Here is a 22,444-nt window from a genome sequence, read left to right on the forward strand (position 1 = left end):
GGTTGGCATCCAGGGTGGGCGTGGACCACACTTCCTACGAGAAAGCAGCTGCCTGCCCACCTCTTTGCTTGGACATGTGCACAGTTACGAACAGCCCATCCAGAAACGGGAGCTGCTGAACGGGTCCCAGGAAGATCCCAAGCCTGATGAGCGGCTGGCAGGCTGTTGAAAAGACTGGCTGCTGACAGACGAGATGGGTTTGGGCAAGCAGGCCAGGAGCTTGCTTCGTCTCTGCCGCAGCCCAGCACCAGCATCACCAGAGTCTGTGGCCACACCTGCCCCGTGAGGGGGCGGCCTCCTCACCCGAGGCTCTGGCCATGCACCTTGTGTGCAGCGTAGGGGTTGGCGGAGCGAGGTGACTGCAGAGAGGGCGCCCGGCAGCCGGAGCACCCGGGGAGGCCCGCTTGCGAGGGGGACGTGAGCCACTGACTCCCTCTGAAAACACATGGCCACGCCAACACCGCTCCAGGTCCTCGAAGCGCTGAACGTTCCAAAATGGAGTATTTAAATACATGCGGGGTTATTTTAGCTCCGGGGCTTTGAGGGGTTGTAGCATTTTTGTGAAACTGAATCATGGCTGCTCTCAAGTCAGGAGATCTGACGCGGGCATCCACCCAACCCTCAGGGTCCCCAGCTGCAGAAAGGCCGGGTCACTGTTCATTCACTCTTCTCTGCCCGGCACTCACAGGAGAAGCACCGAGAAGTGACCCAGCCTTTCTCGGCACCTACGAGCCACCACGTGTGCGGCCAGCGGGGCGTGTGCGCCCCAGCGCTGAGACTCGGGCTCCACCGTGTCCCCTGGGTGCGGTGCGCACAGGCTGGGAGGGATGAGTCTGCCTGCAGAGTGAGCAGGCTCCCACCCACGTGTCCTGACCACACGGCAGACCTGCCACCCGTGGGGGATGCTGCCGCGGAGAAAGAGCTCATTATGGCCGGGACATCAGGGACAGCCAGGATAATTAAAGATGTTTTTCTTTTCCTTCCTCCTCTCCTTAATGGTTTGTGAGGCACTTAGTCCAAAAGACACTCCACAGCTGGTCGGGTGCCAAGCACACTCCCAGGTCCTGATGAAAGCAGGGTATCCAACTTAGACGCTGCTAGGAAACTTTCAACTGTTAAGCACCCCCTCCCCAAAAAGGAAGGAGGGAAGAGGAAAGGAAGGCAAGATGAGAAAGGTGGGAGGGGAGGGGAGAGGAGTGGGGCAAACATGACCGGAAGAGGAGCGCAGGGGGAGGACAATACAGGGGAGGAGAGCAAAGGAAGGGAGGGGAAGTCAGCAGAGAGAAAAGAGGGGAGCAGGGGAGGGGAGGGAGGGGGAAGGAGGGAAGTAGAGGGGAAGGAAGGGAAGAAAATAAGGAAAGAATGAGGGGAGCAGGGGAGGGGATGGCAGGGAGGGGAGAGGAAGGGATGGGGAGGAGAGTAGGGAAGCTGGGGAAGGGGAGGGACTGGAGAGCGGTCTGGGCCTCCTTTGCACTGGGCACTACTGGGATGCCCATGAAGCATCTCAGTGAGCCCAGAGCCTGGGAGCAGGTGCGGGAGCAGGAGCCTGAGCGGCAGCCAGTGCACCTGTGTGGCCGAGGAACTGACCTCTATGTGACACTGAACTTCAAGCACCCAAATCTCAACAGGGACAGGCGTCCAGGGGTCTGCACATAGCCGGGGGCACAGCTCAGGGGGAGAGCTCTTCCATTCAACAGGGCAGGCCACTGAAACGCTCAACGAGCTGGCAAGTTTTCTTTTTGCTTTCTATGTAAGGAAATGTGATTCTCCCTCTCGGTACAGAAACCCTTTGAGTCCTGGCCTCTGTCTCAGTAAACCAGACCCACCACAGCACATGGTCAGTGACGCACGAGCAAACACACATGGCGGATGCGGGTGTGGACGGATGATGGAGGGAAACGCCGTGGAATCGGCTTTATTTCTGGAAGTCTGAAGAAACCAAGTACCAACTCAGCACGACACAGAACACAACCATAACGAAATGAAATTCTACTCACGTCTGGTCTTTAATAGCAGATTTTTCTTCCCCGTGGTAACTATGGATCATTGCCCAACAGAGCCAGCAGGCCGCGAAACCTCCTAAAGCAAGAGGCCCATCCTGCACCCAGACACTCTTCAGGGAAGCCTGCTCCTGGCCGGGCCGTTTCTCCCATGGTGACACTTTCAGGTCATTTACTATCCACCCCCCACCCCACTCTAAAGCCACATGGAGTCCATACGAGCAGGTCAGACTGGAAACCTCTTCGTTGTCTCAGTGTAGAGCATGGAGGTTGACCCGTCACTTCAGCCAGATCCACTTGTCGCCCACGTCCGCATTGTACCCAGGGCAGTACCTGCGGCCCGGCAGCTGTGGGAGGGAAGGCCACAGTCACAAGGGTTCACAGGCCCACGAACCCCAGCTCGTTGCAGCTGCTCCACGAGAACAGAGCCCCGCCAGCCCCCGTGTGCCCATAGCATGCAGGCACAGGGGGTGGCCTCTGGCCTGGGAAACAGCATGTCTGTTCTCAGGCTCTGAGGGTGGTCATTCAAACAACCCACTCGCACATCCAGAGGGCACTGCTTTGCCCGGCACTCTGGCTGGAACAGCACAGTCTCGGGAGCACTCAGGTGAGCTTACCACGGGCCCTCCACCCTTTGCCATCTACAGGGCAGGTTAGGGAAGCGGACAAAGGGGGGTGTCGAATATCAGGCCCCACCTCAGTGGGAGCTCCCGGGAGCAGGGGGAGAAAGGAGACTGGACTAGATGCGGGAGGGCTGTCGGGACAGCAATGAGACTGAGAGGGCAGAGGTCTCCTGCCAGCCCTCATGGCGTCCAGAGAGACCACGCCATGTGGCCACAAGCCCACTCCCTCGGGCAAAGGAGTCTGCAGCAAGAGCCAGGGGCTGTGGGTTCCAGGTGGCTGTGGAAGGCAGTGCCCCACAACGCAGGGTGGGCCTGCAATGGAGCCACGCCTGGCCGGGGAAACACTGGAGCACACTAGGTTTGCCAAGTTACATATGTGGGAACAAAACACTGAATTTACTTTCTCGTATTTACAAGTCAATGTGGATAAACAGATTCGTACATACTACATAAAAAAAACCCTTCATTTTGCCCTTAAGTATTAAAGCATTTGAAAAAATAAATCAGCTTCCCTCTCCTCATCAGCACCAGGCATCCAACCTCAGCCATAGCAATGGGAGCCACTAATGGGGGCTCCAAAGGCCACTGCCGAGCCAAACAGAGCTGATGGACAGCAGGTGTGCTCGAGGCCCTGCTCCCACGCTGTCGCCCATGCGGGTCATGCGGGTTTGCAGGGGTTCTGCAGTCTGCAGAGGTGCTTGTGTTGCCGGGGACTGCCGTGAGGACGGGCGGGAGGGCTGAGCCCATGCATTTCGGAGCAGGAGACCAGCACAGGCTGGCTCTGCTTTTCAGGCCTGGGATACCCCATTAACAGAGCCACTCACGTGCCAAGAGCATTCGGGGAATCCAAAAGGAAAGCAAAAGGCAAGACCCAGCTTCCCAGGAGTCCAGAGTCTAGGGAAAAAACTGGCAAGGGAGAGGGTATCACACTCCCACAGGCCACAGGAGCACCACGGGGGAGCCTGGGGTGGGGAGTGTGATTGTGCAGCTGCCCGTGGAGAGCAGGACACTCTGGGGAAGGCCGGCACCCAGGCAGCCGCACAGGCTACGGACACGGTGAGCATTAGGAACACATCACATATTCTGCTGATTCCCACGAACACTTCGACATAAGGTGGGTGCAGGGATTAACACCCCTGTCTGGCTTCCTCAGGGCTCGGGAAGCTCTGCATGACAGAGGAACAGGGGAGGGCAGGTGGTGGCTACAGGGAAGGTAAGCGACTAGCCCAGCTGTGGACACTGCGTGGAGGTGAGAGGCAGTGGGAAAGTTGGGTCTGAGGCTGCAGAGACAAGCTGTGCTGGGGACCTGCGGGTATGTGGCCACCGCCCAGCAGCTGGGGCGGAGGAGACACCACCTGAACTGATGAGGGTGCCCGGGGAAGAGTGCAGAGAAGACGTCAGGAAACACCGACCTGTGTGCAAAGGTGGTCCGGGCAGGGACGGGGCAGCTCAGGGAAGCTGGGACTGACGATGATGACGACTAATAGTGAGTGTCCTCCTGAGCAGAGGGGTGTGGCAGAGTCCCCGCGCCAAGGTGGGGGACAGTGTCAGGCAAAACAACGCCCCAACCCCCAGACCCTGTGCCTGTGAGACCTCACACAGCACAAAGGGTTCTGCAGCTCAGCCGGATTGTCCACGCACACCCGGGGTTGGCACAGGGGACGAGAAGGTCAGACTAGAGGAGAGGGGAGACCACGGAAGCAGAGGCCAGGTAAAGGGGCTGCGAGCCATAGGGCACAAGCGTCTCCAGAAGCTGGAAGCAGGCAGAAACAGAGCCTCCTCTGGAGCGTCCACAAGGAACACAGCCGACCCACATCCTCACCTCCTCCTCCTGACCTCCGGAGCCACAAGACCACACAGGTGAGTGGCTTCCCAGGACACACACGGGAATGCTCTGCCCACTGTGAGGAAGATGCTGGGGTGTGTCTGTGCACATCAGGGGGCATGCTGATGGGGGCCCTGGCCTTAGAGGAGACACCAGCTGACCGGCTGAGAACAGGATGAGGAGGGCAGGCCAGAGGCCCTGGGCTGGCCCCCCGCCGGGGCCCGCATCTGGGAACACCCAGTAAAGGGCCACGAAGGCACAACAGTCCCAGCAGGAAAGAGAAGTGTGACTTTGCAGTGTCCCAACAGTGGGCCCACCAGAACGGGACTTCTCTTCCTGGAGGACCACCCCCAGCACTGTGTCCAGGGAACAGAGAGCTGACCGGTCAGGGAAAGAGCTCGGGAAGGCGCTCAAACGTCCCCCATGCCTGCAGCAAGCTGCTCTGTCAGCAGTGTCCCCGGGGCGCTGAAGGCACGGTGTCCCTGAGCACTGGTAGCCCTGTAAGGAAGGGCTGGTGTGTGGCAGCAATGCAGCTCTGCTACGTCCTTGCACACTGGATTTTAAGGCCCAGAGCAAATAACAGCTGGCAGACCATCGGCGGTGGCGCATGGCTCAAAAACCTGCCCCTGGACTGCTCGGGGCAGCAGTCCCCTGCCCTCTGATCTCTGGAGCCTCGGGGTCCCTTTCCAGCACATTTAAGCCAATGGGGACCCTGGGGAGGGTTTCCAATTGGAACATTCCACACTGAGGGGATGCAAAATAAGCTTTTCCTTTTCTGTTTCTTCCTATCTGCATCTTCTCATTTAAAAAACCCTGCAAACTACCAAAACCCAGTTCACACCTGTCCCGTGAGAAAACATCTGCAGTGTTCTGAAAAGAGCGTGTATCGTGCAGAGAGCGCAGCTCGGGGACCGACACCGACATGCAAGCCTGGGCCCAGCCATCCCTTACTGCACACCCGCCTGCAGGAGTGCACCTGGGGAAAGGGCCGTCAGCCCAGCCTGCGCCTCCTCCTCTTCTCCCTTCCCTCCACCCGCTTCCTGCAACATGGGTGCCAGCCCATCCACGGAGAGACGGGCCAGCCCTCGGGGAGCAGGACATCAGCAGGGAGAACTCCGTGGGACAGAGCTGCTGAGCGCCTCCCGCACACAAATCTCCGGCCTTGTGCAGGAGACATAGCCACTGAGCTTAACCAAGACACAGGTGTTCTAGATCTTCTGTGGTTCCCCCCAGCCGAACTTACTCCTAATCTTAATGTGTTCCTTACACAAGAAAATATTTCTGAAAAAATTCTGACTAGTGGACAGCCCCCTCTTCACTACCTGCACAATTTCATTCAAAAACTCTGTGAAGATAAGACATGAACTGTTACTCCTGAAATGTTTAGAGACAGAGGGAAGTGGGGAAGGGGCAGGAGGGAGGACAGGGGAGGAGGGAGAGGAAGAGGGGTGCACACACTGAAGTGGCCTGGCGTGGCTGCAGGGACACAGGGCAAGGGAGGAAGCAAGATGACCAAGGCTGTCTAGCCCATCAGTGCTCCCTATCTGAACTCCCATAGCGCACAGCACCCAAGGACAATGTCGCACGTGCCAGACATCCGGATTGGCGGCATGGTGCCGAGTCTAATACTTGCAGGAGCCTGTCTTCCCACCTTCCCCATTTCCATTAAAGTCAAAGAGTGAGTTTACTAAAGAGAAAAACCCTGCAAACCACAAAGACACAGACTTAAAGCCCTCCTCTTCCAGGGGAGCACCCCAGCTGCCCTGTGCCCAAAATGCTGGCGAGCTGGCCCACCTGGGGGTCTCCATGTTGTGGGCCCCATGCCCCTGTAAGCCCAGCTATTTGGAGGGAAGAGGCCGTGGCTCTTCCCTCCAAAGGCTCGCCCTTGCGGCTCCTCTTAGGGCTGTGGGGGAGGCATGCAGCCCCACAGCTTCCTCCCTAGGCCCAGGTCTCCTCCCACTGGAAACATCCTGATAGGCACGGGACAGATGTAGTCATAGCACCACAGCCTTCGCGAAATCATTCCCAGTTTCCCCAGATCACTTAAACTGCATAAAATCTGTGTGTCAAAGGTCAAGCCTAATTGCAACTAACATTTACAAAGTGGGAAACATAATGGGCCTGACCCTCCTGGTAAGGAGCACAGGACAGCCTCCTGCACAACCCCCAGCCACACACACGCGCGCACACGCACACACACACACACTGCTGGCACACTACCCCGGGATGGTATGTGCAGAACAAACTTCTCACAGGGCTGCCTCTCAGGGGCCCAGGAGTGGGGGGCAAGGAAGGTTAGTCAGTGCTAACTGCACACTCTTCATACATTCTGTATTTTCTGGCACACACACTCCTATTTTGTTTTGTCTTTTTCCCTAAAAGAAAGGCTCAGGAGCTTGTCCACGGAGCTAGACTCCAAGCCCACGTCCTCCGGCTCGGAGTCTGCCCCTGCTACAAGGCCGCCAGCCCCTCCGGCCCGTGGGCCTATCACCCCCCGGGCGGCCAGCCCCTGCTCTGTGGAGTGTTCCTGGTGAGAAATGACCCTTCGAGGTGCCCTTCCAGACTTCTGTGCTTGATGTGAAATTCTTCACGTGGAACTGCTTACTGCAGGAAAAAATAAACAGATGCTGACACAAGCAACCAGAACGGGTTCTCGCTTAATGTGCACAAGACTCTGGTCCAGATGACGACGCTCTGCTCACGCCGTGTGGGGGAGTCAGGGCTCCCATGTCCCCGTGTGAATTTATGGCCTTGTGCAGGATCGGCAAACTATGGCCTGCAGGCCAAACCTGGCTGATGACTGTCCTGTAGAAACAAGGTTCGTGGGCGCTCAGTCCCATGGCAGAAACGAGTCCTGGGGACAGCGGGGGCAGGCCCTACAGAGCTCAACTGTTTACTCTCGGGCTTATCTCAAAAAAACTGCTACCCCTTGCCCTAAGAGAAAGTGAACAAGGTGATGACGGGATCGGGGGACGAGGGAGCCGGGTAGCTCGAGGAGAGGCTTCAGAGGCGGCCGAGAGAGGTATGTTTTGTTTGCAAGGTGATGCCACAGAGTGGGACTGCGGGTGAGTCTGACTCCAGGGAAAGCCGCCCGTCATGAAACGCCACAAGCCAGGCTGGGATTTGTGCCCAGAGGTGGCTGATGAGGTCAGAGGACACAGGGAGACCTCTCCCAGCCGCTTCCCTCAGAACCCAGCTGAGAGCAGTTACCTTTATTCACTCATTCTCCTGGGAAAAAATTCAATTCCTTCTGCATATAAAGCACATTGTGTCCTAGTGTCCTGAGTGGCATGAATAAATCCCATTTTCTCTAACCTCATGAAATACACAGAACACGTACAGCTCGTCAGAGAATGGAGGTGCCTGAGGATGGAGGAACCGGGTCTGACCCACGGGATCTGAGGCTTCAGGAACAGACGGGACCTGGTCGGCGGAGAGGAGGAAACACCTTTGGCAGCAGGCCAGGCAGCAACCAGACAGTGCAAGGCACAGCCCACGGGAGCAGCCACAGTGGACCACAGCCCACCTGAACCCCTGCAGCCCTGGCCGCACCTCTGCTGCTCGGGACGGACCATGTAAGGACACCAGACCAACCCACGCCTCCTGATGGCCACAGCTTCCCCCACCATCTGGGCACCGGACACACAGATCGGGCTGGCTAGCATCTGCGGGCGGAGAGCTAGAGGGGAGGGCCGTGGGCAGAAAAGGAGGCCTGACATACTGACGGGGACGGACCTGGTTTGCGGCTGCGCATGTCCCTGCACGTGTGGGGTGACGCTCCCAGAGGCCGGCAGAAGCCCCCTGGGGGAAGGGCACTCCTGGGGGCTGCCGGTGCTCCCCTGGGGCTGAGGGACTGAGCTCCCAGCACCCGGGGCTCACCACACACCTGGCTACCAGGCTAACCCTCCCCTATGAGCCAGGCTGCTCAAGACTGACCACAAAGCTAAGACATCAAACCCCAGAAGCTGAAGCTGATTTGCAAATGTGTCAACTGCCAGCTGTTGAGTCAAATGCTCCTCAAGGGATGAAACAAGATCAAGGACTCATAAGCAGAGACCTCACAATGGATGGTGACCGTGGAAAAGTCTCTAGCCCTGGAAAGGGAAGATGTAACCCGTATCCAGGGGAGAACAGATCAAGCCAACTCAGAGGTAACAAAGATGGGAAATTAGAAAAGACGCCCACTGAAACAGCTATTATAAAAATATTCAGTACGCTCAAGGAATTAAGTGAGAAGTGAAAATAATGAGAAAACCAGGAAACATAAAAAGAAACAAATTTCTAAGGTTAAAAAAAAAAAAAAGGATATCTGAAATAAAATTCCACTGGCTGGGTGTGCTGCTCCAATGTGCCCACAGTGTCAGCTGCTGCCCGTGTCTACAACCCTGGTCACACTGGGCCATGTCCCCACAGAAGGTGCCCACTCAGCCTGGCCGGGAGCGGCAGAGGCTCTAGGCCCTCCTATTTCTTCAGGACATGGGACTCTGCTGACAGGTACCGCTGGCCCCGAGCCACCCTATCAGCCCAGCCAGATCCACCTGCACTGTTGATATGCCTCCCTCCCTCTTCTGTCCCAGGCGTCACATGGCACAAAGGACTAAGGGCTTCCCTGCACCTTACATCTTCTCTCCCCTTGACCCTTCACAGGTGTTTCCCCAAAAGTCTCATTAATATCTACCTGATCCTATCTTGGCTGCTCCTCCTTGGAGAACCCAAACTAGCACAATGGAATTAATAGCATATTACATAAATATGAGAAAACTCCTGTGAACTTGAAGACAGGACAACAGAAACTATCCAAGATGAGGCACTGAGAAAAAGGTCAAAAACAACTGGACAGAGCCTCAGTGACCTTCAAGAGTCCCCAGAAGAGAATAAGAAACATCCAGAGAAATCATGACTAAATGTGTTACAAATGATATGGAAACAATGGACTGCTCATACCCGAGATGCTCCATGAACCCCAGGCAGGATAAACACAAAGAAAATCACATGGAAGCATGTGGTCACCAGATGGCGGGAAGTAGTGATAAAGAGATGAAAAGAGGGTCTCAGAAGCAGCCAGAGAGAACAGGTCCCTCAGGCACGGGATGGCAAACGGCAGGACTTCAGACTTATCCACAGAAGCCGTGTGGCCAGGGGTCCAGGGGCCGGTCTCAGGGTGTCAGAGGAAACAAGCGGCTAACACAGAAGTCCGTGCTGAGTGCCGCCATCTATAAAAATGAAACGCAAGTGCAGGTGACTTTTTTGAGCAAGAGCTAACGACTCATTGCCAACAGACCTGGGTGGTGGGAACAGTGAAGGCAGGAGGGGACTGGAGCTACGGAGAGGTGTCATACAGAGACCTGGGCCTGCACAGAGCGCACTGGACAGCATAGCTAGTAGTCAGGGTGAAAGGTCATGAGAACAGCTTCCTCTAAAGATAACTGACCATGGCAGAGGCCAGGGGAGCTGGACAGAAGTCAGCTTGCTGTGCGTGGGCTGGCAGGATTTGACCAGCCGCTTGTGAGCAGATGCTGGTGAGGGACAGACATGCACTAGAACAGCCCAGAGTGTTCATGAACATGAAACCAGATGGTGTAGTTGATGAGTCAGCAGAAGAAATAAAACAGAAGAGGAAGATGGCTGACCAAGCCAAAAGAAGCCAGGAAAACAGAAAGGTAAGATACAAACTCTGAACCTCACTTGCTACGGGACTGAAGTGTTCCCCGCTTGAGGAGACCTCGCCTCTACCCAGCCCGTCTCCCAAGGCCAGAGGGCGGTGGTGAGTCACTTGCTCCCGCAGGGCCCGGGGGGCCGGTGCTCTGGTTCTGGCCAAGAAGGCCGCCGGCTCTCTCAGCCCTGCTCACCAGCCAGCACTGTCCTCCTCAAGCACCACCTCTCCTGGAGACGTGCGGCAAAAACCGCTGCCTTGTGAGGAACCACACCTCTGGGAAGAGCGTTCCGGAGGCTCCAGGACAGGGTGGCAGGAGGCCCCAAGGAGGAAGCCAGCCCTAGCTCTGGCACACGCACCTTCCGATCCAGTGTGTTGGGTTCTCAGGCATTCCCAAGTGGCCCTCTGTGAGCAAGCAGGTGACCGGCTATCGGCCTCTACCTCGTCTTCGTCCTTTCCCACAACTAGCTCTTCTTGCCCAGCTCCTGCCCCTTCCTCCAGGAGCACCCTGATGCAGACAGGGTGACGGTGTCCTCTCTTCCCCCCTCTCTCCTCTTGGTGTCCAGGGCAGTCACTCACCTGCTTGATGCAAGCAGGCAGTCACTGAAATCCAAAAGCAGCACTGTCTCACACGTTCTGATGTCATGAGGGGCAGGTGGGTGCTATCTCTCCTCGGAAAGGCATTAAGTGACCTGCCCAAGCCACGTGACTATAGGCAGCAGGCTGGACCCTCAAGTCTCAAGTCCAGGAATATCTTCCACGACCCCGTGTAAGAATCCGTTAAATTAAACTGCAACTCCTAGCATATGCTAACTTTGGGAAATGATGCAACAGCTTTGTCTGTCTCACCCGTGTGCTGCCTTCGTTTTTACTGAATTCCATTCCTTCCCTCCAGTGTTCTGTTCGCCCTCCAGTCAGTATGGGTGGAGCTCTGCGCTCCGGTTTCTAGCTGTGCTGCGCCTGGGCATGCACCAGAGCCCAGCCCCCATCGACGCTGGCCTGGGGGTGGGCCCTCAGGGTTTCTCCACCCCCTTTCAGATTTACTGCAAAGTCCTATTGGGGAACTTCTGGCTCCAGGCAGGCGCGTCAGGTGCGCCCACAGATGCTCACAGCTCCTCAGCTGAGTCCTCCCGGAGAGCTAAACTAGATGTGTTAATACTGGCACCAGGTCCTTCGTTGTGGGACTGTAAAAAGGGGAATTTTTAAAAAAGGATCAGATGAAGCCCTGCCTGGGGTGGGAAGTGGGCTGTAACAGCTATGATGGACTCTGCTTTTTCCAGATGCTCTGAGGAGCTCAAACGGCTAAGGAAGTCTGCAGTGACTTGGGGATTCCAATGTCCAACTCTGTTATCAATTATTACATATAAATGCTAATAAGCTCCAAGAATAAAAATGTTTTATTAATTTTAAAGAAGAATGTTATAGAAATCATTTAGTAAATTGACTTCTTTGATATACAATGTCCCCAATTTTTCATTATTGCTAAGCATAAATTCAGTCTAAAAACACTGAACTCAACCCCCTAAAATCTTATTTTACCAAAGACCATTTTCAGAAGCCATCTTTTTAAGAATAAGTGTCTTCTACTTTTAGCACAAACACCACAGCCTGTTACAAACACATCCGTATTTAGCTGCCAAACCCACTGTCCTAAGTATCACAGCACCATGCACTTTGCATGACTCATGTTAGCTGTGAGTGGGAAAGCTCTGACTCAAACCCCTGTTTAAAGACCTGAAAACAATATTCTTGCTAGAAATTCTCCAAGAGCAGAACGGAGGGCACACACGGCGACATCCGGGCACCTGTGGTCTGCCAGGCTGTATGCGAGGACGGCACCCTATGACCCGGCGTCAGCAGAGCCCAGACAGCACGTGGTCATCTGCAATCACACTCAACCTGAAGCACCGAGTGAGAAGTCCATGTCTGACACGAGCTGCCCTGCCCCAGGGACGCAGGTCATCTTCCACACGCAGGAACCTAAGCAAAGGGGCATGCGGACGGATGAGGAGTGTCAGCCCGCGCTCAGCAAACAGCCACGTTAGCGTGTCCTCCAGCCCGCGAGCAAGGGGCAACCGCAGACACCATGCACTCTGTCACTCAGAAGAACAATTTCTAAACAAGAATCTGCAGTTTAACACAAAAAAAACAGGTACCAAGCTAAGTTCTGAGGCCCGAGTGTGGAGCGGAGTCTAGTAAGCTTTCTCCGTCAGCTCTCTGAGGCCAGCGACTCCAAGGCTCTCCCATTACTGCGAGTGTGGCCTTACCCAAGAAAGCCCCGCGGAGGCAAGACCACACAGTTGACATAGTCCAGCGACAAAGCACCACTCTTCTAGACAATGCTAACTTGGGACTGAGACAAAAACAACTTGAGATAGTAAAGAAATAAAAATAGCAGGAGAGAAAGCAGAAGCCTCTGTCGTCCTGGCAACTGTCTCGGACACGATCAGATTTGTGGAGGGAGCTCCGTATCTTAATAGCATCTGGCCTCCCTAAATTGAAAAGACACTGAACCAGTAAAGCGGAAACCAATTCACAGTTTGTCTGCCCCAAGGAAGGACTGCACGGAAATAAGAAGTAACCCAGTACAGGGTTTGAAAAATGACTTTAAAAAATTAGTAGACTGCTATGCATACATCGGCACTCACGTGAGTGTTCACAGGTTGTGCCAATGATAGAATAGGGGCCGAGTGAATGGGAAATATATGGATAAATAAACTCAGACTCCAGACACTCGTGTCCCTCTGCAAACATCACTTCAGGAGAAGCCTGAGACTGCCCAGGCAGTCACCTGGAGTATGATGGGATGGGTGCCCGAAAACCACCCTGACTCCAGCCAGAGCAATGAGAGAGCTGAACTAACACCAGAATCACAGGATCAACAACACAAAACCAAAATCTAAAACTCCTATTCATATGGAATCTTAGCGACTTTCTGTTCTCAAAAGGTCTGTCTTCACTAGTCTGCACCCCTAGGTCACCAACACAGCCAACCAGGAAATGCTCACAACAACCCCCCAACCCAGGGACCCTGAGCCCAGCTGTGCATGGCATCCTCCCCTGCACTACCCCAGCCTGCTGTGCACAGGGACTCAATGGGATGGGATGGAGCCTGGTCTGTGCCCTGCAGGGAACCTTCCAGCCTCCGGCTCAGACAGCCTCTCTGCGGCCCATTCACACTTGGGAAGAGTAACAACCCGCCCTCCCAGACAGCAGCTAGGGGCCGAACGCAGCTACTCAAAATTAGCTGTCCTTGTGCATGGCTTCCCGGTCAGGCCGGCCTCTCTACTCTCACCCCTGCCCCAGGTCCCCTTGTCCCGTACACCCCACCTTCATCCTAGCCAGCCTTCCAGAAGGCCTCTCCTTCTTACTGCCAACAAGCACGAGGGCATCAAGGCCCTACAAGAATCTGGCCCGTGCTGCATACCTGCCACTCGCTACCAGAATGCAATCGCCAGCCAGGACAGCATCTTCCGAACCATCACCCTGAACTTCTGTCCTCCACATCTTCCCACATTAGGGAGCTGCCCTGAGCTAACCAACCTCCGAGCCCCACTGTCTCCCTAGCTCTGAAATTCACAGCAGAGAGCTTCTTGTAGTCAATGAGTAATCCCAAATAAAGCCCACAGACCACCTTAAATTTTGAACTGACAAAAGTCCTTTCTACTTCTTTCTTTTCTTTCACATAATACATGACCCACCACCCTGCCTCTAGCCTTCACAAAGCTGTTCCTTCTCCCCCAAAATTGGGGAGGGCCCTCGTCTACTTGGCAAACCATCATCCTTATAATCTTGAGATTCTTGACACCTGACACTTGAACCCCCATCATGAGCCCAGGAACTATACCATGTGCTATGCTCATGCGTGTGGTGCCCAGTGGTCAGCGAGCCTGCAGGGCACAGGGACTGGGTCTGTCCCCGCATCTTCTGCATGGTGTCTGTGTGGGCTGTGCGGTGAAAGGGCACCAGCTGACACTGGCACAGGACAGCTCCCAGGAAGAGGCAGTTCTGCAGTGACAAACTCCATCGTTGGTGCAGAGCCTGAAACTGGGCCCCTGACTCCAGGCCATCAAAGCAAAAAGGAAACACAGAGCCGAACCCTTAGCCCATCGGCTCCCGAGACATGGGCCACTTCTGGGGTACAGGACTGCTATGCCCCAGGACAAATGGTAGCTCAGATCCTACAAGGACAAGCAGAAGTAAAAATCACAACATTGCAGGAAGCAAAATGAGCCAGTTGAACCCCGTGACCTGGACGCACGTCACCCAGACTTGGGCCCCGGTGCCATGAAGCCTGCCCAGCCACAGGAGGACGTGGGATCTTCACCCCAAGGGTGTCCCTCAGCTCAGGAGGGCAGCGAGGCTCCGGCTGGGGGACCCAAGCCAGGCAGCCGGACACAGCAGCGGGGTCCCTGGCTTTGGGCCACCAAAGCCGGCTTCCCTTCAAGCTGACCCTCCGGACACACTGAGGGAGGCCAGCTAAGGGGCAGGGGTCCAGAGTCCATGAGTGCTCACCTCCACAGCCAACATTGCCACTGTGTGTGTGGGTGAGCACTGCCCTCCCATCATCCCCACTGACTGGCTTCCAAGAGAAGCCACAAAGGCAACAGGATCCACAGAGACACACCACCACCATGCAAATGTGACACCAGGAACATTCCGTAGCTGCAGAGTGTGACCTGTCAAGACCTCTTTCGGGAACCTCTAGCCCTGCCCCCAGACTCGTTAGCCAACAAAGCGCCTGTGGACACCATGCTACACACAAAAACCTTTCTCTTATGCAAGTGTAAATGCAGGAAGGCTAACAGCTACAATCTACCCTTTGAGCCTGGGGCTGGAAGGGGCTCCAGCGAGATTAACGCAGGAACACGAGGCTTCTGAGGCAGCAGCCCGCGCACAGGCTGGCGTGCATGCCCCGCACTGACCTGAATATGCTACGCCCCACACCTCCCCACAGGCAGCTTCTCTTGCTGGCCAGCCGGCCCTCCGACGGCCGTGTCTCTTGCACAACAAGAGCCGGTCTGCCTGGGTCCTATGGAGCAGGGCTCCGCTCTCCCTCAGGGTGGCTCCTCCCGCAGAAGCGGGCGGGCTCTGTGAAAAGACTGTCCAAGAGCAGCCATACTCGCCTGCAAGCCGGATCCTTTCTGCACCTCCGCAACCTCTGGCTGCGCTGCGCCCTCTCCCTCCCTCCCTACGTGCTCTCACTCCTTAGCCCAGCAACAGACTGAGCCTGTCTCAGCCTTTAGAAACAAAACAACACGCCAACAAAATATGGGAAAGCCGACTTCTACCATTCTATCCAAACTCTCCTCCTGAGGTCCAGCAGCCTGCCCTGCCCATAGCAGTGACGTGGTGTGTGTGTGTGTGTGTGTGTGTGAGGGTAGGGTGGAGGGGTTGGGTGGGGGGTAGCGGGGGCAGGGAGTGGGGGCAGGGAGGAGGGGAGAGCAGCGGTGGAGGGAGGAGCAGTGGAGGTGGGGAGCAGTGGCGAGGATGGCAGGGTGGCAGCTGCTGGCCTACCATCCCACCTTCCCAGGCCCCAGGCCAGCACACTATCTGGGGAGGAAGAGGCAGGTCCTCTGCGACCAGGGCACTTCTGCTCCCCGCCAAGCCCCCTGCATGAAATGGGTCAGGGTCAGTTCACAGCTCTGCCATTGGCACCTGTCACTGTCACTGCAGAATCTACTCAAGTGTCATGAAAACAGCGAAGTCTGAGTCTCACAAGGAGGCCCGGGCTGCAATCCTCCCAGTGAGGGAGCAACTGTAAAAGGCTGGGGGAGCACCCTGTGTTCCCAGCAGTCCTCATGCTCTTCAAGCTTGGGACAGCCGCTGCCACGAGTGCCCCTGACAAGGAGGACATGGCCGACACGTGGATTGGACCACAGCACCACTCCAGTGTGCAGACAGGGCAGACAAGCGTCTGGGGTGACAGGCTGTCCCCTGGAAAGGGCTCCAGTGAGCCACCCTTTCTGGGTTCATCCAGTTCATCAGCGAATTCAGTGAGCATCAGGCTAACAGGTGTCCACAACTAAGTGTGCCTGTGGCCCATGAACAAAGCCACCATTCTGACAAACAGCTTCTGCTCTCACAAACCCTGTGACCCATCAGCTCAGCTTGCCCCTCATGATCCAGCCACTGAAGGGGACAGGTCCTGGCATGCCTGCACTTGCTCCCAGCACCGCACCCACCCCAGAGTTAGAAGGAAAGTAAGGAGACAAACAGCACACCCACCCCCGTGCTGCGTCCCTCCCTCAAGCACCCCCTGTTGGAAACCTTCCACGATAGCTTATTTAGCTGTAAACCTGACACATATGAACAGATCCGACTCCTGGGAAAGGGCAAGCCCATCATTGCAAACAGGGCCTCTCGGGTAAGAGAACGTAGCTCACCCCGGGAGTCACAGCCATGTCCCCCCGTCTCTCACCAAGACTCCCGAAACACCCCCCGCTTCTCTGCCCCCACCCTAGAACCCAACACAGCAAACACATAATCTCTGCACATAATTCAGACCCGATCACTCTCAAAACAGCGCACACTGGCTTACAGTCTCACGAAAACGTCACCCCAGGCTTCACAGCACTGCCTACAGCCCCCAGCCCCAATCATGCGCCGCTAGCTTCCACGTTCACCTCCAGCCCTGCCTACACCCCCACACCCCCATTTCACCACGGCAGACCCAGCCTGCCTCCACCTCCAAAGCCCTGTCCGCAGGTGTGGCTCGGTCACCCCTCTCTGCAGCACACTTCTGCCCAAGATCAACTTATTCCTGCCCCATCCCATTTCGATGCCCTGTTACATGTAAGCTTATTGCCTGGACCTCCTTCCCCAACCAGGATGCAAGAGATGCTCCTTGAGAACAACACTGTTTTAGCCCCTGATATGGCCCCGATGCTGACAACAGTGCCTGGAACAACAGACTTGCCAAGGGACAGGGAAGTAAATGCAAAATGGGGAGGTGACAGTTCTGTGGGGTGGCAGCAGTGTTAAGCTTACCAGCAAGTGTTCAGGGTAGACTGTCACTCCTGGAAATAACTTAGTGCCCACACAACGTCTGAATATGGCTTCTGGACAGGACTCTCTGATGCTAACAGGAGACAGAAAGTCTTTCATCAGCCAGCTCTCCTTTCTTGCCTTGAGGGTCGGGGATTTAATGAATTCTCTGTCCCAGGGGCTCACCAAGCAAACACCTGTTGAGCCTAGAGAGACAGAGCTTCCAACTCAAACCCTCCCTATTGCAGCTACAGGCAGACCCAGCACCCAAACCAGCTTGCAGAGTATGGAGAACACCAAAGCGGCTTTCTGTTTCCAGCCAAACAACAGCCCCAGAGCCCTGAAAGAGCTCTTGATATAAAACATCTAGAAATGCTTTTAAATGCATTGCTGAGCTCTGCAAGAAATCACAAAGGTTAGAAATGAAGAGCAGGGTGAAAACCAGAGTGGCGCGCTGAAGCCTCAGCAGCCCTGGGGACGTGAGAAGAGCTGCCTGAAGGCAGAGCTGCCGTCAGGGAGAGGTGGGACCCAGGAAGGGGCGTCCTTACCGAAGCACAGCTCTGGTGGGTAGCAGCCCCCGTGGAAGGCAGAACGGAAGAGAGCCTGGGCCCTGCAGAGACCTCCGCTGCCATCTGGGGAATTTACAGCCACGATCTGTCCTCACACGGGTCTGAGGGTCCCAGCTGCACTACCTCAGGGGCCTGGAGACCCTGCTGGTCGTGAGTCTGGGGGCTGGCAGCAGCGATCAGTCCTTACAGGATCCGGACAGCCAGAGCTGGTGAACAGCGTCAGATGCCCCAGTTCCTGAAACGTCTGGGGGCACATTCACCCCAAGAGAGCATCGTCATTTCTTCAAATTCAAATTTAACTGGGGATCCTGTATTTAGGAGGGACTCTCCTTACGTGTCCACGGATAGAGGCCCACAAAGCATGAACTTAGTGTCATAGTTTCCAAAACACAGAAGGGAAAAAGCCACCCCTATAGGTAAGAATCAGAGGAAACGATAAATGATAAAGTCTGGATGATCCTCCAAACCTGGTATTACCAGACAAAGAAGAGAAAGAACTGTATTTGAGATGCTTAAAGAAAGAGAAGCTATTGAAAACATAAGCAAGAAATAATATCCCATCCACAAGAGTCAAAAAGTGCTGGTGTAAGTAAAAAACAAATTTATACCCCGACCCAAAATAGCAAAGACAGAAGGAGCAGAAAGATCCTAGAAGAGAAAGGGAGACTGTGATGTTTAATTAAAAACAAAAGGTCCGCGCACTGCTCCCGCTGGCAAGAGTCATAAGTGCCATCCAGTAACTCCTAACCACGAGTACCAGCAAGTTCAGGATCCACCATAAAATATGCATCACACGTAATGGATGTATTACCCCGTGCAGAGCCCACCCTCCTGCTTCCCAGTGTCTCCACAAGCACGCTGCAGATACATTTTAAGTTCCTCGTGAAATCATGAGGTGCAACTGTAGTAATTTCATTACCTTTATTACATGAGCCAGGTTTACAGAAACTTCTCATGCTGTTGGTGGAGCTTGGCTAAAACACATTTTCAACATTAAAAACATTTTTTTCCCCTAGAAAATGAGAAACAGCCTAGCAGGGAAGTCATCTTCCAAGGGTCTCTGCCATAAAGGCACCCACCACCCCACGCGCTCCAGGAAACAAGTAGCCACAGAATGTGCTCTGCTCCAGCATCAAACAATTCCTCCTCTTGCAGAAACAATTCTTTGAAACGTCCCCACGCTGCTCACTTGTCTCCCAGCAGCAAACCCACGAGCGCATCAGGTGTCTCTGAGGCAGGTCAGCTGTGCCCGCTGCTCCCTTGAGCATCTCTAGACGAGAGCTCTGCAGCCTGGCTAGGGACCCCTTTCTGGGAGCAGATCTCCCCAGATTTCCCCAGCAGCTGCATGTGAGATCGACACAAGGCCTTCATCGCTCATCCCAACACCTCCCACCACAGGCTCTCTGGGGGACACTTGGTAACAACGGATGTCCAAACAGAATACTCTGCGAATGAGGACAATTGGTCACTACGATTTACAATCTATCTAATTCGAATTTACCGTTTTTTTTTTTTTTTTTGAAATATCAAGTAACTGAGTTTCCTTTAAAAACATCGGCACTCCTCTACACGTTCACACAATTCCCACTCAGCGGGCACCTGCAAAGCCTACGGAGTGCATGGTCACTTCCTGCAAAGGGAGCGGCATCCACATGGCCGCAGCCAGAGCGTCAAGGCCAATACCAGCAGGGACGCGGGGTGTGCGTGTGTGGCCTGTGATGTGGTGGGAACAGAGCTTCACCTCTTGGCAAACACAAACCTGGGCTAATGCTGAGAAAAACATCAGAAAAACCCCACCTGAGGAATGGTCTATAAAATCCTGACCGTCTTCCTTACAACTATCCTAAGGACCAAACACAAGGAAATGAGATAGTCATGGCCAAATGGAGTTTCTGGAGACGGGACAACTCAGTGTCATGTGGTCCCTGGATGGTCCACGGATAGCCCCTGGATGGGGTCCTGGAATGGAAACAGGGCACTGGGGAGACTCAGGACATCAAACATGGTATGGACTCAGTGAACAGTACTGCACAGATGCCGGTCTGTCCCCTGCCACAGTACACCACACCCACGTAAGACGTCAGCAAGGGAAGTAGGGTGTGGGGCACACGAGAACACTCCGGCAGCTACATAACTTTCCTGCAAATCTAACACTGTTCTAAAAGTGCTTCTTTAGAATACTTAGACATTTTTAAAATTCTTTTTTTAACGCTCAGAAATTTTAAAAATTAATTAAAAATTCCAGCATTTCTAAATATTTCATTAAAATTTTAAGTTCAATAGCGTAGATTCTCTAAATACTCACAAATTTAAAAGTAAGACATTAACACACAGAACATAATAATGATGGAAAACTGCCAAATTCCCCCAGCATGTTTGTGATTCAAACAGCTAACATACTTAGCTTCTAAGGGAACTGTGCAGACGACACGTCACTCCTGAGCCACCAGGAGAGATGGGCACCATGTGGAAAACACCTGTGCAAAGGCACGAAGGCAGGGAGGTTCCAGGTCCCCAGGAGGAAAGCAGAAGAGGCAAGCTGCCAGTGTGCCTGCAAGAATGCCTCCCCAGGGCCCACCTGCCCCTGCAGGGGTAGCTGCGAGCCCAAGAAGCCGCAGGGGAGGGGTCGGTGGAGACAGAAGGGCAGGTCAGGACCCACCGCACAGCAAGCCCCACTAACCGTGCCCTCCTTGGGAAGGGCAAAGGGCAAGCAAAGCAGACCTCACAATCCTACACTGGGCATCCGGTGCTGGGTCTGTGGATGGCCTCCGGTGACCCGCTGGAAGTTCATGCCTGACAGAGACAGCACCTGCCTCCTCTCAAGGTAAGAAAACGCTGTCCAGAGTGTCCAGCTATCTTTATGATAACTGGTGCTTAAAGGGAAGAAAAAGAAAGCACACAGGAAAACAGGACTGAATGATCAACCATGGAAGGACTGGGAGAGAGCCGGGCAATTTAAATGGATCGAAAAGAGGTCCAGATGGTGCAGTTACCAGATAACCTTGTGATGAGTGTGTTCAAGTAATGAGGGGACAAAATAATTTCAGCAGGTCACTCGACATAATAAAAAATGGAAATTCTAGAACCAAACAGGACTAGGATTATAATTAAACACGGAAACAAGGATTGGCAGGTCTAGGAGCCAATGAGAAAGAGCTGGGAAGATGAGCACCTTGGAAGCTCCACAAGAAGAACGTGCCCAGCTGAGGGTCATGGAGAAACACATGGAAACAACAAAAGAGCATCAGGGCACAGAATGTGCTCGAAGGTCCCCATGGCTGACTGGGGCCCAAGAATGGGAATACTTGGAGAGGGGTGCAGGCCACACCTAGCAAGAGGTCCTAGCAAGTCTTCCGAAACTGGGACAAATGTTAGCCAAAGAACATTAGGAACCCAAGCAGAGACAAAAGTACAGACGCGTGTGCGGGGGCTCTGGCAGGAGCTGGGACATACATGTTCACTGAGACACATGAGTGTGGTGTGAAACGGGTCACACATTGGCTACCCCAGGAAGCACGTACTCCAAGGCCATGGATGCCAGGCCCCTCGCCACATGAGAAGCCTACGAGTTGGGGACAAGGAGGCCGGACCCCGTTGCACCACCCTGGGACTGTAGGACTGCCATGAGCTCGGAGTTGCTGGCCCATGGGAGACAGAGGTAAATACAGGCATGTGGGTGAAGGACAGGAGCCTGGGGGTCCGTGGCCACACAGCCAAGTAAGTGAACGTGCAGGGAGAAGAGAAAGCGCTGGCTTCCTGTGGGGTAAGAAACAGCACTGGGGGAGCAGTGACAGAGCTACGAAGGCAAAGCCTGGCGACCGTTACATTAATATCCGAGCCACTGAGTGCAAGCCCACTGAGGAGATGGACAGTCCTCCCCCCTGAAATATTGCTACATTACAAGGACTAAAAGAGCAACTGCCAGTGAAGACAGCCCCTCTGCCAAGTGATCAGAGTCAGCACAGTCTGAGTGCAGGCCCAGGGGTGCCCTGGGCTGAGATGACACAATGGATTTCAGGAGATTCCTACAGAAAGGCAGGCGTCTGAAGCCTGGTCCCGGCAAACAGCAAACACCACCAAACGGAGGGCCATTTGAACACGGCCTGTCCTGTCCTCCTCCGAAGTGCCAAGGAAAGCCGGAGGGACAGGTCAGGCTCAGAGACCAGCCACACGCAGGCCGCTCTCCTACATCTGGTCTTCCTGCTCTCCAGAACAGCTCTGGGACGGTGGGGGACCTCAAAGGGTCTATAGATTAGAGGTAGGAACATAGGAATGTGAACTTCCTGGCCTTGACAGCTGTGCTGTGGGGGGGGGAAGAGAATGCCTTAAAGCCACAGTTCTCTCCTTAAACCAGATTCTGGGCCCCATCCCTAGGAGGTCTGTGCCAGAGAACTGGCATGGGGCCCGAGAGCCTACGTCCCCACAGGGCCAGGCGGGGCTGCTGCAGGGGCCCACTGAGAACCACCTCTGCACTGCCTGTGGCTAAGAGGGCATCTGGAGCGCTCACCATGGCTCAGCAGATGGTATGTTCTACTCTCGTTCATTCTGTAAATTTGAAGCATTCCAAAATCAAAAAACAGATAAAACAAGGATCCTAGAGACCATTTTTAAACTTAAGAATTCTTATTGTTTTAAAAAAAAAAAAAAAGAATTCTTATTGTTTGTCAGCCAGGATTCTTCAGACTGTAGAGCGAGGGCATGGAGAGCAGGGGGGACAGGGTGCAGGGGAGCCTGGGGCAAAGCTGCAGGGGCACGGACCACAGACAACGATGAACACTGCTGTCTCC

The 22,444-nt window shown here is 54.5% G+C and overlaps 1 protein-coding gene across 1 annotated transcript in view; it reads right to left on the minus strand.

Annotated features, from left to right (window-relative positions):
* Positions 1-1,982: 1,982 nt before the first annotated feature.
* NDUFA10 (NADH:ubiquinone oxidoreductase subunit A10) overlaps positions 1,983-22,444 on the minus strand; it is a 51,121-nt gene continuing 30,659 nt past the window's right edge. Inside the window, exon 10 of the mRNA XM_032857652.1 lies at positions 1,983-2,347. Within this exon, the coding sequence (XP_032713543.1) occupies positions 2,279-2,347 (69 nt within the window). The 3' untranslated portion in view covers positions 1,983-2,278. The remainder of the gene's footprint in view (positions 2,348-22,444) is intronic.

This window comes from Lontra canadensis, unplaced genomic scaffold (assembly GCF_010015895.1).
Source record: "Lontra canadensis isolate GAN:19392208 unplaced genomic scaffold, GSC_riverotter_1.0 scaffold13, whole genome shotgun sequence".
In the NCBI taxonomy this organism is placed as follows: Eukaryota; Metazoa; Chordata; class Mammalia; order Carnivora; family Mustelidae; genus Lontra; species Lontra canadensis.